The sequence below is a fragment of the Bos mutus genome, chromosome 16 (assembly GCF_027580195.1).
Source record: "Bos mutus isolate GX-2022 chromosome 16, NWIPB_WYAK_1.1, whole genome shotgun sequence".
NCBI classification, from domain to species: Eukaryota; Metazoa; Chordata; class Mammalia; order Artiodactyla; family Bovidae; genus Bos; species Bos mutus.
The window spans coordinates 58,516,553-58,534,275 of NC_091632.1; the positions used below are offsets into that span (position 1 = coordinate 58,516,553).

At 40.1% G+C, this 17,723-nt stretch overlaps 1 protein-coding gene and 1 long non-coding RNA gene across 4 annotated transcripts in view; one reads left to right on the forward strand and one right to left on the reverse strand.

Moving 5' to 3' along the window:
- LOC138991285 (uncharacterized) overlaps positions 1-4,995 on the reverse strand; it is a 70,017-nt gene extending 65,022 nt beyond the window's left edge. For both annotated transcript variants that reach the window (XR_011467313.1, XR_011467312.1), the window contains exon 1: positions 4,650-4,995. This is a non-coding gene — a long non-coding RNA (uncharacterized lncRNA). The remainder of the gene's footprint in view (positions 1-4,649) is intronic.
- The window catches only part of WDR26 (WD repeat domain 26), a 37,350-nt gene continuing 24,519 nt past the window's right edge, over positions 4,893-17,723 (forward strand). The window contains exons 1-5 of one of the 2 annotated variants that reach the window (XM_070385422.1): positions 4,893-6,057; positions 7,960-8,059; positions 8,160-8,264; positions 13,752-13,888; positions 16,624-16,721. In XM_070385422.1, the coding sequence (XP_070241523.1) occupies positions 5,633-6,057; positions 7,960-8,059; positions 8,160-8,264; positions 13,752-13,888; positions 16,624-16,721 (865 nt within the window). In that variant the 5' untranslated portion in view covers positions 4,893-5,632. The remainder of the gene's footprint in view (positions 6,058-7,959; positions 8,060-8,159; positions 8,265-13,751; positions 13,889-16,623; positions 16,722-17,723) is intronic. The other variant, XM_005903719.3, reaches the window with a different exon arrangement.

The window sequence follows — 17,723 nt, forward strand, 5'->3', positions numbered from 1 at the left end:
CAGCAGTCTGAGAACATGGGAAGTGGAGGTAATGGGAAAGAAAGAGACGTTTACAAAGCAAATATATTTAATGTCATCAATTATACACAACACTGCTTCATCTGGCATCTTTTATTATGATTAATGATCATGAATATTTTGATTGGTTTTGAGTGTGCTTTTAAAACTGTGAAAAAATTTTTAAAATTAAAATAAAAATAGAAACTTGAGTACTTTAAAAACATGGCACTTATTAATACACAAAAAAGCAAAATCCAAATAACCTCTATTGACACTTTAAAAAAATACTTATATTTAGTTAGAAAATGCAAACACTGCAGAAAAGTATCAAATGGAAAAATCGGACCCTCCCTCCTCAACCACCCCAGTCCTTCCACTCAAAGATAAATCACTGCTTTATGCTCTTCTATCCTACTAGAAAAAAATAATGCATACATATCTATTCATTTATTTATTAGGTGAGTCATATTAGGCACACTGTTTTGTTACAGGCATTTTTTACTCAATATATCTTGGTCCTATTTCCATATCAGCACAAGGTGATGACCCCACTCTTTTTGCTCCTACCAACGATGCTTCAGTGCATATCTCTGCACACACATCTTCGTGTTACATGCATTTTGTGACAGAGCAGCAAGAACCAGCTACTCCAAGCAGTCTAACCCAGCTGTGTGGTGGGAAAAGAACAATCTAGTTTTCTTGGCAAAAAGGACAGTATTCAGCTGAGAGGAAAAAGAATACTTCCACATGTTCCCTTCTAAGTATAAGGCTCCTGTCTTTGCACTTGGATCCACCCAGCGTGCCACCCCTTCCCCCCCTTAGAGGAGGATACTGGATGCTGGTGGCAAGAGTGGAATGTTGGTAGGAGGGGAGGACAAGCAAGTGCTGGAGAGACACGCACAGAGCAGTAACTGCCGGGTTACCGTGCCCTTCACTCTACAACACAGGTACTGGAAACTCCCCGTTCATGGAAGACCAATTGGAAGCACAGTATTGAGAGCTGTCAGGCTAGGGGTGCACAGGAACCCAGTGGAGCGGCAGTGTTGGGATTAACAAATGACTACAGAGTCCACAGCTCAAAAACACGAGCAGTTATTAAATTCTACCTTTGAACTTCATTGCCTCAAATCTTTTTTAAAATGATGGAAGACTTAAGTTATGTTTTAAAACCTTTCAAGATAGTCTTTTTCCAACTATCTGTTATACTTGATATCTTCTTTGACCCCCAGATCAAGTCTCTGAGGCAGGTAGGCCGGTGCCATTATCCACACTCCATTTGTGAAATGAGGGCAGGGCAGAGAAGTCAAACTACTTGCCGAAAGTCAACTGGCTGATCAAATGTGCTCTCACTCCAAGAACAGTGCTCTTTGCTGAATTCTCCCAAGTCCAACAAGTCCAGCTTGCCAATATTAGAACCCTGAACAAAGAAAAGCTAGGAATGATACAGGCAGATTCTTTACCATCTGAGTCATCAGAGAAGCCCCAGAAATGATGCTAGAAATGTAAATACAAATATATCCCTCTCCAAGGACACCTGAGAACTACCTTTTCCAGTAGAAATTTAATAAACTGAATAATAGTAATGTTGCTAACACTAAATTTAAAACTTCACAGAAGAGTAAACAGTCTCTTCTAGTTTTTTTTTTTAGAAAGTCTTTTATGAAAATTTGGTTTTATGTTTTATTATGAACACCCATACTATCTAAGTAGCTTTTAATTTTTTAATCTAGTAGCTTTTAATTTTTATGGCTAAGACACTGCTCTGGACAGAACTTGTCTAACACTGATTTCCTGAGTTGCCTTTTGTCAGTCTAGACCGTCCGAGATGAGTGTTTTGCAAACTTTTATGAGAATGGCCTACAGAAGAAATGCATTTTGCTTTGTAAAGCTGAGAGATATGTCTGTCATTAAAGCAGAACTTTAACAAAATAATAATGACCTTTCCTACTAGTGACTGACTTGGATGTTTTCTACTCTTTTCCATTTTTCCATTTCATTTTTAAAAATTGTAATCACAACCAATACACTGATTTTATGACTCACAGGTCAGGGTCCAAAATCTGAAAAACATTGGCTTAAACGAACAATACACAGATCCTACCTCAAAGAATTTATACACTAGTTAAGAGACACATTATGTACATAACTCATAGACATTTTGTAGTTGGAAAGTCCTCACACATAAATTAGCTCAACTATCTTTTACATCCCTGTAAGTCTTTGCTTCAGTATCTCTAGGATAAAAGTTGCCTCTTATTTGGAACCTGGCACAGGGTTGGTCATATAAAGATCTGTTAAAATAGCACAGGAAATGAAAATAAATGAATCAAATACCTGAATATACAATTTTTTTTTTCCTAAAAGACATCTTGGACCTTTACTCATAAATCTATCTCAGTCTTTTCCAGGAGGAGGGTGACAAGGGGAAGAATCAGGGGGACTGAATCAGTCCTCTCTGAAGACTTGAAGAAGGGATTTTAGTTAAATATTGCAAGCAGGAGGGTAAGCAGGCTGGAAGTCAGGAAAAACTCCCCCAAGGAGGTGAGAAAGGAGCCAAGTCTTGAATCAGAAGGGTAGAGAAAAAGGTGGGAGGGAGCATGTGATCAGACTCAGAAGATGAGGCCAGCACATTTGGGGGAGTGAAGGGTTCATAAAGGGAGCAGTAAATAACAAAGTCAAAGAGAAACTGGAGAACAATCTGTGGAGAGCAAGATAAACTCTGGATTGCATCCTGCAGGTAATACGTTGTTACTGAAGATTTCTAAGTGTGTACAGAGTGGTATTTCAGAATTATTCATCTGTACATGGGCTTGAAACCTGGCTCTAAAAACATTCAAAGTTCAGACAACAGGGTCTCCAGCTGTATTTTAGTTTAGAGAAAAATGTGTGCCCACATGGACTTCATAAATTCAAAATTCTAGTAATTCACCTTAGTTACATGAAACATACAAAAACTGGGGTATATATATGAGTTTAGACACCAACTGGGACCAGTTTCTTTTGCCTTTCATCCTTTACTTTTGTTCATGAAGTGTAAGCCTTGTCTGTGGCTACCACTAAGTAATTGTTTCCTTCAGGAAAGCTACAGACTTTATTCAGAAGCTTGTCCTCGGTACTGCTATGGGCCTCATAAATTATTATAAATGACTTTGCAAAATTTAATTTTGTATAAACAATAACAACACTTTTAATAATAAGGCTGTCTAAAGTTAGCATACAACCAGGACTCTCTGAAGTGTTAACTGTCTAGTAATTCAGGCTCTGCTGGATACAGTGGCAGTGCCCTGTGAACCTCAGGTAGAACTCAGGTCTGTCTCAGGTGAGTAAGAATACTGAATGTGAGTCATCTTGAAATTACACCGCCACCTGGAAGCATATTTAAGAGATGAGACTAAAAGCTAAATCTTTGTCAGATCTTGCATTGGTCTTCTTCCTGCCTTAAGTTTGAGGATCAACAGAGCTCAGGATTCTTTAATACTTTCTCTAAGAATTATTTTTTGTGGTGGTTTAGTCGCACAGAGTCGGACACGACTCTTATGACACCATGGACTGTAGCCCACCAGGCCTCTCTGTCCATGGGATTCTCCAGGCAAGAATACTGGAGTGGGTTGCCATTTCCTGCTCCAGGGGATCTTCCCAGCCCAGGAATCGAATCCGGGTCTCTTGCATTGCAGGTAGATTCTTTACCAACTGAGCAACGAATTCTTCTAACTTTAGAAACCTAACCAAAAGTCTCAAAGTTATTTTGCGCTATAAACTTTTGAGATTTCTGAGCTGTAATATACTCTATTGTTGAGTGTGTTTTTCCACATGGAAACTACTTCAGAATAAGATTGTTAAATGTCTGAGAAAATCTCTGTACATGTCAGGTGTATATGCTATCGACCACATATACGTAAATAATCGGGGTAATAGAGAGAGACTATTCACCAATGATCAAGACTCAGCCTAGCTCTTGGTTTCTACAGCCACATAAATGGGTTAAGTTACGGCATCGCTGAAGCCTCGCAGTTCACCTAAACATTTAAGCCTGGATCTCAAATTGAGTCTGAATTCTCCCTGAGATGCATGTTTTGGATGAAGCTGTTTGGTCTCCACTACTGCTGCCTAAAGTGGGCAGTGACTCAAGAGGCAACTGGAAGGGAGAAGGAGATACTGGGCAAAAGCTAAGTGAAAGCCCCTCAGCAAAGTCCCTCCCCGCCTCTCTATACCCACAGCCTTTTTCTGACTCCTTGTCCCCATCAGATATTGCTCTTCACCGTCTTATTCCATCTTCCCCGGGTGGCACACAGAGTCTCCCAGGCTCATCATCTCAAACCTCCAGGGATGGCCCAGGCACGACAACTGTGTGTGGCACCTGGCTGTGGAAATTCGAATTTTCCACACTCAAACCAAGAGCTGGCCAGTCCTGGTTACCATTGAGCGAGTCGACAGGGCCTACCACAGCCCTGTGCCTGTTCTTTCTCGTGACAAAAACCTCGCCACCTGCTCGACCCCGTCCTCGGCCAGGGATGGAGAAATCTGCAGTCCCTCCGCACCCCTGGCGTTTTTAGGTCACCCCGGGGTCCACACGCACACTTCTCGCGCACACGATCGAGATCGCCGCCCTCCTGTGCACGCCCAGCCTCAGAGGGCGGTTACAAACTTACTCCTCGCCGAGGCAGCCCTGCCAGGGGCGCTGGGGGCGAGGCCCAGCCGGCCAGGCCCAGGCTCCGGGGCGGATCTGGTCGGGTCGGGTCGGGTCGGGGTCGGGGTCGGGGTCGGCCCCCCGCCGGCCCGCCGGCCTTCCTCCCCGCCCGCCCGGCCGGCCCCCGGCGCACGTGCCGGGTGACAGGCCCCCCTATAGGTTCCATACCTGCCACCGGAAGTGAGTGAGGAGGGCAGTATAGGCATTTCCTGTGACGCGAGCGCCTGGACTCCATTAGGCAGCAGCTGGGGGAAGAATCAACACACCAGGGAGCAGAGCGGAGCGGACCCGAGGACAGAGGCGGCAGCTGCCTCCGCTGCCGCCCGCCGCCGCCGCCGCCACCACCGCCGGGGCTTAGCCCAGCGGCGGGCCCCGAGCCCCCCGCAGCCGCCCCGCGGCGCCCCCCCCGGCCCGACCCCCGGGCCGCGCACCCCGAGCTGCCTCCGGGAGGGGGGGGGGGAAAGGGCCCGGATCCTCCTTCTCCCCCTCCTCCTCTCCCTCCTCCTCCCCCTCCTCTCACCCCTTACCCTGACCCCCCTGCCCGCCTCCCCAGCCCCCCCTCACCCCGACCCTGTCCCCGGCCCCTGCCTCCCCTCCCCCGCCTCGCCCCACCGGCTTCCCACCACGGCCTCTCTCGGCGAGGAAACTCTGGCCTCCGCTTCCTCCTCCTCCGACTCGGACACCGGCGGAGCCTCCCCGCCCCCGCGGAAGAAACCCCGAGCCTCGGCGGCGGAGGGAGCAGGAGAGCCCGGGGCTTCGGCAGGCAGAGCAGGCCTCTCCCCTCCGTCCTCGTCGTCCTCGTCCTCGTCGTCGTCGTCGTCGTCCTCCTCCTCCTCCTCCGTGGTGGTAGTGGTGGGACTCCCCCCGGCTGCTGCCCCTTCCGCCGCCGCCGCCGCTGCCGTCCCCCACCGAAGTAGCGGCCACAGCCTGGTCAGCGGCAGCATCATGCAGGCCAACGGGGCAGGAGGAGGAGGAGGCGGCGGCGGCGGCGGCGGAGGAGGAGGAGGAGGGGGCGGCGGGGGCCAGGGACAGACCCAGGAACTCGCCTGCCTGTCGGCCCAGAACGGGGAGTCGTCCCCCTCGTCCTCGTCGTCCGCGGGGGACCTGGCCCACGCCAATGGGCTCCTGCCTTCCGCCCCTTCCGCCGCCAGCAACAATAGCAACAGCCTGAATGTCAATAACGGGGTCCCCGGCGGGGCCGCCGCCGCTGCCTCCGCCACCGTCGCCGCTGCCTCTGCCACCACCGCCGCCTCTTCTTCCTTGGCCACCCCCGAACTGGGCAGCAGCCTCAAGAAGAAGAAGCGGCTCTCCCAGTCAGATGAGGATGTCATTAGGCTAATAGGACAGCACTTGAATGGCTTAGGGCTCAAGTAAGTATCCCTTACAGGCAAGCTGGTGTGGACGGACCGAGGGGACCGAAGCTGGCGGGGAGGCGAGGGGAGCGGGGCGCGCTGGAAAGAGCTCAGAGAATTACTGCTGGGCCCAGGACACGGGAGGACGCGGCCCAGACAGGCTGACCAGGGAGGAGGAGCTGACCTGAAGGGAAATAAGGGAAAATCAATCTGTCGGACAAATTGTGAGAGGAGACAGGCGGTTGGGAGGGTAGGCGGAGAGGGGGCGTAGGAGCCCAAAGATTCACCCCTCTCTACACACCTTCAGAGCTTAATTGTCTGTCAATAAAGACAGATGCGGGAGTGTGTCTCTGTATGTGTTGGGGGAGGGGTGGATTAGAGCTGGTGGAAATAATGAACCTTGGAGGATTTGTTTTTCAAGTGTATCTCAGAGGCATCTTTGTGGGACACCTCCCCACCCCCAACCATGACAGACGACCCAGGCAAACTACCAATCAGGAAAGACAATCAGTTACAAGTGTTTATGGGAACTGAGGGGCTGGGATCATTCGGAAGGAGGCTGCTAAATAAATCTGATGGGAATAATGAAGTAAGATACCATGTTGATGTCATGTAAAGGCCCTTGTGTGTGTGCAAGAGGCCTACCAGTAACTTATCTGAAATCCCAATGTAATACCAAGAAAGCGGTTGCCTCTGAAAAAGGGACATCGGATCTGGTGAATCATTTATTTTCAGATACAATTTAGATGGCCTTGTGTACCTAAAGTAGGGTGAAGGTAGACGACCTTGGCCCCAACCCCCCCCACCCCCGTTTTGTATACACACAAAGAAAAAAAGCGGGGTGGGGGTGGGGGTGGATGGTAGGATTGGTGGGAGTACCGAGGAGCCTGATGGAGGAACCAGACAGAATAAGACTAGGAAACAACATGCAACAGTCAGTTTCCAGCTTCAAAGCATAGATTAAATAAAATAAGTTCTTAGACCTAGCCTACACTTAGTATTTTCGGATTTATAGATTTGTTCTGGGTAGAAGGTGAAAGAGCATTTTTAAGAATGACATAAGTATTCTGATTCTCAGGCAGATTATTGCACTGTTTTTGCTGAAAAATGGAGCTGAATAAGAAAGCATTGAAACATAAGTATGTAAGATGGATAAAGATTCTTAGAGATATCAAAATATCTGATGGAAGAAACCACATGTGGTGAATCCTTTAAGCTCTGAAAGAAATGTATCGAAGGAAGATTTCACTTTGTTCCCTAAGGAAAAGGATTAGTGTGAAAACAGATTTTTGTAAATGCTAACAGAACCTATTACTGAGACAAGAAGCAAGCTGACAGCAGCAGGAGGAAATAACTCGTGACTGTTTGGAACCTACACCATAGTAAATTTGCTATTTTTAGTATAGAGAGAAAGGGAATGATTTTTTGATGCTGGATTTATTTTAATTTTAGAGATTGACTTGTTAGAATTTCTTTGCAGACATAATACCTGGATGTAAGGCTCTTACCTAATACAGGTCATTTCCATCACCTTGTATGGAACTAACTTTTTTTTTTTTAATCTTTCAAACTGTAGTAATGTGGCTAGTATGTAAATTATGGTTTTTCATGTTTCTTAACCGGTTGGTTACAACACATTTTTAGAAATTTTATACTTCATTAAAGGCATAAAATGGAAAAGAAGAAAGAATTTTATTTTGATTCTGGTTTCAAGAAGGTTTTTGACTTTAGATGAAAACATAGATGGCAGTTTAAAAATCAAGTTTGTTTAGCCAAGCACATCAAAGCTGTTTATTTCTTTTTCCTTCATCATGAGGTTAGCTTAAGAACTTTTGAAACTGTTTTCATAGAGAGTAGTTTATTTGGAAGAGTAAACCCTAAAGTTGGTCAGGTCTTTTTTACACTGTATCTCTCCTGCAGCCAGACTGTTGATCTCCTCATGCAAGAGTCAGGATGTCGTTTAGAACATCCTTCTGCTACCAAATTCCGAAATCATGTCATGGAAGGAGACTGGGATAAGGTAAAGTAGGGCATATAGAGCTGTGTAACTGCTGCTAAAATTATATATTTGATGTGCATTTTGTGACATTTCTGTTTTTCTCTTATACCAATTTTTGCAGGCAGAAAATGACCTGAATGAACTAAAGCCTTTAGTGCATTCTCCTCATGCTATTGTGGTAAGAGGCGCACTTGAAATCTCTCAAACGTTGTTGGGAATAATTGTGGTAAATACACTTTTGTTCTTAGTTTCACATTTATGCTTATGTTAGTAGGTTATTGATAAGTCTAGGCTTCTGCCTCTTATAAAAGATAAGGCCGTAATTTTCGTATCATTACATTTGTAAACTAAGATGAATGTTGATGGTGTTTTTAAAGTTTGAGCTTTATATTTTTAAAATCGTATTTAATAAATATGTCCTTTGAACCTAGTTTATAAATTTTCTACTAAGTTATATTGAAAGATCTTTACACTCTCAATACTATTAATAGGAGTTTTATATTTATAGGATCAAGGATAAATTATCCTTTTATTCTTTAAAATACTGAATGTGCTGGTAAAGAAAACATTTTGGGATGTATGTATATCTGTATAACCTTAAGTAGCTGACCACATTAAGTATCTTTAAAAAAAAAAATCTTTGGGAATTATAATTAATTCAAACCAGCTCCGTTGGTGTGCTCACCATTTTCCATTCCTGCATTCCAGTTGTGTGAATTGACAGTGTCAAAGTTTGTATGATATAAATCACTCTGGTGGAGGACTCAGACGCAAATTTGACCATTGGGCTCTGCTTATTGCCCTTATTTCCCGACAAGATCAGTGTCGAAATTTAACCTGTTAGCCTCTTTCATAAATCTTAATGAATCTTTTATACTAATAGGCTTTAATTCTTCAGTAGATGTTGGTGAGGGAAAGGAGGGGATCAGTTTTTTTTCCTAAGTCCTTGTGATTGGAAACCATGAAGAATCAGCTGCTGGCTTTTTAACTTCTAGCTGATTCATTTGTTGTCAAAAGCAGTTTCCTGTCTGGTGGGGGAGGGAAAGAAGGCGAATAGGAAGTGAAGTAGGGAAACCAGCTGTTTGTTGACTGTCACATTTTGATTTTTTTTAATTGGGTCAAACATTAATCTTTCTACCTTTGTCTATAAACCTAATAGACCCTCCTGTTCTGTTTTCTGGGTTTTTTTTTTTTTTTTTTTAAGAAAATCTTAATTACGAGGGTTTTCAAATTCTTGATCTTTTATAAAAATACAATCCTAGAGCATGGACTTCAGGTGAAATAAAAGAGGAGCCATATGAACAAATATGGATTCATTTAAATTGATCTAGTGTTTTGTGGGGTTTTTCCCCATAAACACTTAAAATACTAAAATATTTAAGTTACTATTGAATCAGATGCCTGATAATAAATTAACTCATGGAATAATCAACTCTGTGGTAAATTTTTAAAATGGAAACACAGAAGTTCAACATCTATATTCAGAAAGATTGTAGATTTTCTAGCAAGTAAATTTTCCCCAATCAGTATGTTTGGGGGTTGCTTTTTTTTAAGTGATACCTAAATAAATTTTGATTGGGGAGTTTTTTAATAAATTGTTAGCCGTAACAGAATGGAGGTGACCCTAATATAAAGACAATTAAAAGGCCAAAATAAGAGTTGGGGTTCCTTTCCCTTTGGACATTAGCACTACTTGTATGGTGACAGTAGAGAACTTGCCCATGGACTATTTTAAAATAAATGTGTGATTTCTTGGAGGATTGTTTTCCTTTTTTAAGCTTCATCCAAATTGTATCTGTAACTTCGTAGTAAAAATTATTAATAGGCTCACTTCTTTTTTTCTTATTTATTTGTAGTAGTTTGAGACTTCTGTATTGGATTTTGATTATAAATATCTCATTAGAAATCTGCATTAGAAGCAACATGTAAACTGATGAGAGGTAGTTGTAGATAATAAGGAGGAATCCTTTCTTTTTACAGCCTGTTCAGTCTATAGAACATTCTAGGATCTAATAAGAGATGAAGATAAAATCTCTGGCTGAGCCTCACACCATCAAACTGTTTAGGTATTTATAAAAGAAAGGGGTTCCAACTGTATCTCACTTTAAACATTAATGAATCAATTGCTTTTAAAGATTTAGGTCAGCATTTTTTCACCTAATTATGTTTAGATATACTCCTTTCCTCCACTCCATCGCTAAAAGATAATCTAATGTAAGCATAAATTTGTAATAATACCTTAGAAGACAACTATTTGGGTTTTTTTAAAAAACATAATTATTTTAATTGTATACCCAGACACATTTGATGACTTAGTCTAGACTAAAATTGTATTTTCTTTTTAAACCTGAATGTTTCTGTTGACCCAGTCCACTCTCCCTCTCAGCCCCCATATTTTTAAATTGTTCCTAGTCAAGTGATTCTATGAACAGCAGAATTTTTTTCTGGAGTTACTGGAAGCTGAGCCTGTGAATCAACATATTTTAGTTTGGGTTCAGATATGCTTAGCCGTATCTAGATAATTTCAGTAAATATTTGAGATCAGTAACATAGAAAACTTTATATGTCTAGAAATGTTTGATTCTTAATATAATAGAAACATGCTTAACAAAAGTGTTCAAATATTAACTTGATGTACAAAAATTTACTAGTGTAGTCATATAGGAGACATTTTGAAAGCCATGGTTTAAATATAATTCATTTCCCCTGTCTCTGAGTCATGATTTAATTGATAAAACTTGGTTATAACCTTGATTCAGAGTTAGTCAGAATCACTACTAAGTTAGCTAGAGTCTGCCCTTAATAACCAGACTTTCTGTATATCATAAGTTCTGAGTTTCAGAACTTCACATTGAGTTCAGTTTATTGGAGAAAATGATAAATCCAAACAATGGATGGGGGGGGTGGGGGCGGACAACCTAAATCCTTAAGATTTACCACATACACTGTATTTCAAACTATCCTACCTAGTCACTTACCGATTTCAAGTTTTTATTAGATAATAAAAGAGAAAGAATTACTGCTAGGACCGAAGATGCTGAAAAATTATTAAGAATAATCTCTTACAGAGGTCTAGTTAGGAGGTGGGGAAAGATACAAGGAGAGTTTATTTTCTCAACCTGTTTCCTTTTTTCCTTCATTTAAGAAGCATGTGATCTTTTAAAACAACATAGTAAAACCATATCCCTACCTCAGCAAGGTTTAATTTTGCCTAATTCTTTAAATTTTTTCAGTAAATAGTTAACATCTTTTGTGAAAGACATTCATTTTCTTGAAATTGTATTTATACTTTTGTGCTGTAAATTTTGGAAAGTAAAATAATGGCTTACTTTCTCTCTTTATCATATGTGTCAAATACTGAAATTGATTCTTAGCAGAATAAACAGTTTCTCAACCAAAACTCTAGCAGTTCTTGGCCAGTAACATTAGTTGCCATGCACACTACCAGAAATCGGTATCTGTTTGAGGATATTCTGTGTCTTAATCTGGATAAAATGACTCATAGAGAAATGTTCTTGCACTGCTTTTATAGCATTCCCTGTACATGCAGAAATGTGTGTTTATATTGGCTTCTCTCAAAGTTTTACTCTGCCTTTCTCTTCTCTCCTGCCCTGCCTCTGCCCTTTAGACAGATAGGAACATGTAGTAGGATATTGATGGGAAAGTAAGGGGGAAATAGGAAATAGCTCTTGGGGCACTGTCCCTACACAGATTGGAATGGGCAAGGAGGCGTACATAGGACCTAAATGATTTATACCCCACAAATTAAGATGTGCCCTTTGAATTAAAACAAAATTTTCCCCCAAATTCTCAATTACTAAGAAAATTTAGTCAAATTAAATACACATGCCACCAATGTCATTTAAATGAAAAAATTCTGCAAGTAAAAAATATTCGAATTTGATTGAAAAACACTGTAAAATTAAACTCTTTAACAGTTTGTTGATAAATGGAAATATATGAATGCTTCATTTTCATAAAGAGTTGATGTTCTTTCCAGAAGATAAAATGGTGAGAATACCCATAATAACTTTAAAATCTTTTGATTTTTAGATTTTTTTATTTAGACTTTTGGTTTTTGTCACCGGGTGGACTTTACATATTTTATTTGCCATCTAGAGATTAACATTAGGTTATATATTTCAAGACATCTTGGTAACCTATTTCTGAAACATTCATTAGTCTATCTAGGTTTATGTGTAAAATTTGGTAAATGTAATTTTTCTAGAGTTACAGGAGCTTATCTCATAGTTTAAAATTTTTTCTGTTCTTTAACTCTCAGTTTAAGAGTAGATTATTATCAAATATAAGCAATGTATATTGTAAAAGATGTATTTAAATGTATGCCTAAGTTACATGGGAGGGTATGTTTTGTTTAGTTTCTCTAGAAACCATTTTTATAAACTTTTAGGTTAAGCTTTCCTTTCTAAATACTCCCTAAAAGAAAATCCTATAGAGCATTTCATTATACTGTTAATTTTTAAGTAAAAGATAATTTCTCCACACCCTTTGACAGCAGTACCTTATTTTTTAAAGTAAGCGTCTTATTGAAGAAGAAAAGTCATTTGGGGTTTTCTTTTAAATGGATTTGAGATCTTTACTGCTATATTCCTTGGCATCTCTGAGTATGACTAACATTTCCTGTCAACTTTTCTATCTGCATCATTTGGCTTGCTTAAGCACCACAAGCAGCAAATACGATAGATGAAACCCTAACCCTCCAAGCAGTGGTCTTTAATTAGGTTTAAGGTTTATAAGAAATTCTAAACTTAATGTTAGTAAAAACTTTTGTCTGGCAGAAAGCTGCTAAATGAGTGATTATCACTTTCAAGTTAAAAGTAAAGTAACAGAGTAAAGGAACATTAAAAGTATTAAACATGTATCAGAAAAAAACTAAATGTGAAAGGGCTTCACCATAAGCTGGAAATGGTTTGTCTTTTGTGGGGAAGAAAGTGTTGATAGTAGTGCTTCATAGTGAAATGCATCAGGATGAGATGTTACCAACACACAAAGACCTTCAAGATTAACCTTCAGTTGTAGGCATCCCTTTATTGCCACCTGGAAAGAGTGAGTCCATCAAGCTCGTGCTTGTCCACTTTACTCATAAGAAACCCAGTACTTTGCACGCCAACCTCTAGTCCAGTTGCTGATTGACTCCTCTTACCTTTGATAAGCCAAAATCTGACACTTTGTAGCTTCGACCCAGTGGCTCCAGTTCTGCTTTTGGTCTACTTAGTCCTTCTTTCACATTGTGGGTTTTGAATAATTCCTTCATTTAACTGGTTTTTCTGCCATCTTTTTTAAACTTGTTGCATGAAACCCCCCAATACCCATTAGAGAAGTCAGGCTTATTTAAAAGCAAATTTAGAATATTTGAAATAGTTCTAAATTTTCACAGAAGTAAAATTCTAGGTGAATGTTTTGAGGACAGAATAAGTTTTCTCCAACATTGATGCCTTGGTCACCAATGATCTTTTCTAATTTGAGATTATTTGTTCAAAGAGTTTTATTAAGATGTGAAATTGAGCAATAGAGTCACATTTCATCTGTTGTGACCCTATTAAATAAAGATATTTTGAGTCATTTTAAAGCTTTATAAAAATTATTTTCAAAGGGCATAGTAGAATGGTTTCTACTGTTCTGTTTAGGCACAAACATTTTCTGAAACCTCCATCAACTTTTTTCCCCTGACTGCTGCTTTCTGTCATGTCAGAGGATGAAGTTTTTGCTGCTGCAGCAGAAGTACCTGGAATACCTGGAGGATGGCAAGGTCCTGGAGGCACTTCAAGTTCTACGCTGTGAATTGACGCCACTGAAATACAATACAGAGCGCATTCATGTTCTTAGTGGGTAAGGAAGCTCAGTTCTAGACTTCAGGTTGAGGAAGAAGCTATTTTTTTTAGGTTACCATTCCAGAGTTGCATTTCTTTTAACATTTTCCCAAGATCTGAGTATTGCTAAATTCTTGGGTAATACTTGTTGGGTAGTTTCACTTATGTGTGTTCAAACTATTTTTGTCATCCTAGGAAGTTTTCCATATTAGAATAGAGGTATTTAAGTGAATGAAAAGGAGAAATATGTATCTACAGTGAAATACCATTTCACGATCTTCTGTAAAAGTCCTATGGCATAATGTTCTATAGATAAAATAAGCAGTGACGTTTTCTAGTGTTGTTGCATACATTTTTTTTTAAACATATACTTGTCATGTACCAGGTCCTTGCTAAGCATTTTATATACATAGTCTCATTTTATCCTCACATCAGTGCCCAAAACCTTGGTTCTGGACCTCCCTCTGTTCTGTCTACACACACTTCGTAGGTGATCTCCTACGCCATGGCTTCACATACCATCTATATGCCAGTAGCTCATAAAATTACCCTCATCTGAACTCCCAATGTATATATCGAATAGCCTGCTTGATAGTGTCCATGTGTAATAGGTATCGCAAAGTTACGTGTTCAGAATAAAAATTCTTGATTCCCGTGATCCCTCCACCTACCCCCACAAACCTGTTCTTCCTCTAGTTCTCCTCATCTCAGTAAATGGTAATATCTTCTACCCACTTCTTCCAACAAAAAACTTAAACTTCATCCTTGGATTTTAATCTTTTGACTGTATTGTTCGTGTAAGGAAATAGCTCATAGAAGGCAGGTATCAAATTTGACATGTTTTTTTCTCTTATTTCAGTGTCCTTTGAGTTATATACTATGTGACCCCCATAAACAGACACGCATTTGAAACGTTAAAGTATAATGTATATTTTCAAAAGGAAGCAGAAGTAATCATGGATAACTTGGAAATTTTTTTAAAGAAAACAGTTTTTCATAAAATTGTTAATAAATTTTCCTCTGAAAAAGTTATTTTAGAAACCAAATTTTTGTAGTGTCCAACTTCTTTCATAGGGTTTTTTGAGTCTAATTACTTACACTATTAAAAAATAAATTCTCATCAGCTAAGGCATGTGTGCATGCTAAATCGCTTCAGTCATGTTTGACTCGTTGCGACCCTACGGACTATAGCTCGCCAGGCTCTTCTGTCCATGGGGATTCTCTAGGCAATAATACTGGAGTGGGTTGCCATACTCGGCTCCAGGGGATCTTCCCCACCCAGGAATCGAACCCACATCAAGTCCCCTGGATTGGCAGGCAGGTTCTTTACCACTAGCGCCACCTGGGAAGCTCCAGTCAAGGCATATTATATAGCAAATAGCAGGAGAACAAGTAGTCCTGCTATTGGGTAAGAGGCTATTAAATTCTTTAACTGCTAAATGCAATTTGCCAAATGCAGTATGCAGTTTAAGAAAAGAAGGTGATGATACGTGTCATGTAAACTGATATATTTCTGTATACCAGATAGTAGACCAAGTACTTCATGTATTCCATCTTATTTAATTCTCACTACTTCTCTTCTTAATATCCTTTTTACAAATAAGAACAGACTGGTCTGAGACCAGAGTATGAGGCACAATAGGAGGAGAGTTACTTGCCAGGTCTAATCTCCATGTTTGATTAATGCCTTCACTTCTTTTACTTGTAAAGCCAGTTCTTCTGAGAAGAGGCAGAACCAGGTTAGAGTCACACTTCCAGCAGGGGGCCCTCATGTATTCTCCAGAATCCATGAATTTAGCACTTATACCTCCTTTGGCATATATAGTGAGTAATAAAATAGTACCCAAATGTTCTTCTTTGGGATCCCATAACTTTGATAAGATCACACAAGGATGATTATCCAGTTATACCATTTCTTGAGTGGCATTTATGATAAATTCTTGAAGATATGTTGTTTTTGTTTATTTAACTTAGTATGAATATCTTTGAAAGTTTTTTGTTGGGGGTTTTTTGTTTTGTTTTGTCTTAACTATTGAGGAGCAATTAAGTTAGCATAGTGATTAAGAGCAAGTTCTACAGCTACAATGCGTGGATTTATTTTCCTACTTTGCCTCTCCTAAGCCAGTTCCTTAAGCTTTCTGTGCCTTAGTTTCCTCATTTATAAAAATAGAATAATAGTGTTTACTTCATAGAGGATCGTTATGAACATAAAATGAACCAATATATGTTGAGTGCTTAGTGAAGAATAGATCCTGGCACACCATAAGAGCTACATATGTATAATGATATGTAATAGTAAACCTAAGGATGGTGGTGGTTGTTTAGTCACTAAGTCGTGTCCGACTCTTGTGAGCCCATGGAGTATAGCCCACCAGGCCCCTCTGTCCATGGAATTCTCCAGGCAAGAATACTGGAGTGGGTTGCCATTTCCTGCTCCAGGGGATCTTCCCAACCCAGGAATTGAACCCAGGTCTCCTTCATTGCAGTCAAATTCTTTACCAGCTGAGCTATGAGGAAAGTACCAAATCTAAGGATACATTCTATTATTGATAGCAAATGATAATGTCTGTTATGCTGTAACTCTTAATTCAGGTGCCAGATTGTATTAATGAATTGGGTCCACTGTAGAAATTTCTTCTTGATATATATTTCTTATAAGAACTAGATCTCCGGAGTATAATCAGTATTTATCAATTATGTTTAATCCAAAGAAAAGGGTTTGATATTTGGTGCTCTCTTTGTCATATTTTTTAGGTATCTGATGTGTAGCCATGCAGAAGACCTACGTGCAAAAGCAGAATGGGAAGGCAAAGGAACAGCTTCCCGATCCAAACTGCTGGACAAACTTCAGAGTAAGCATCTTCATTTTTGATGTTTCTGTATGTTCTCTTAGAAAGGATACTATGAATCCGTTAGGAAGACTTATATCTAGACATACTCTTATCAAGTGGTTATATAGGAGGCATGAGCGGGGAGATCCATTAGGACGCCCTTTAAACCAGAGGCTTCAAAATCCACCCTGGAGTCAAAGAATCTAAACCTCAGGAGTCAGTGAGTAGGATGCTGGTCCCAGAGCATGTCTCCTTCCATTTCTTTTATGTAGTGATGCTCCCCTTAAGATTTTGTTTGGGGGAGAAGTACTGTGGTTAGAGAAAAAACATGGAAACCACAGCTTTAAGCCACAAGTGTTTTAGATAGAAGCAGACCTCATTGTGCTTCACAGATACTACATTTTTTTATAGATTGAAGGTTTGTGGCAACATTGAGTTGTCAAATTATGGTTAGCAGTTTTAGTAATAAAGTTTTTTAATTAAAGCTTGTACAGTTTTTTAGACATAATGCTGTTGCACACTTAATACACTACAGTGTAGTATAACCACAACTTTTATATGCCCTGGGAAACCAAAAAAGTTTCTGTAGCTCACTTTATCGTGATGTGTGCTTTATTTCAGTGATCTAGAACCGAACCCTCAGTACCTCTGAGGTGTACCTATTTTTATGTTGATTTCAAGCGTAAAGCACCAATTTCCTTTGGTAAATTGTTTTACCCTCCGTCTAGATATTTTTATATAACTTCCAAGTTACAGTAGACATTTCCTTTTTGCCACACCTTTATAATAAAAGACTGTCTTTCCCTCTTTAGTTAAACCATATCCTATGTTTTCATACTGAAGTGAGAGTGGAGATACTTCAGAATCAGAAAACCATGTTGTGGAGGGCTAAGGCATTAAAGGATTGAAATAAATTGGTATCGATAATAAAAACACCAGTTATTCCCTGCATTTTCACAGTGCCTTGGCATTAGACACAATTTGATGAAAACTGGAACTTGATTTCTTCCTACATTTTGGTTT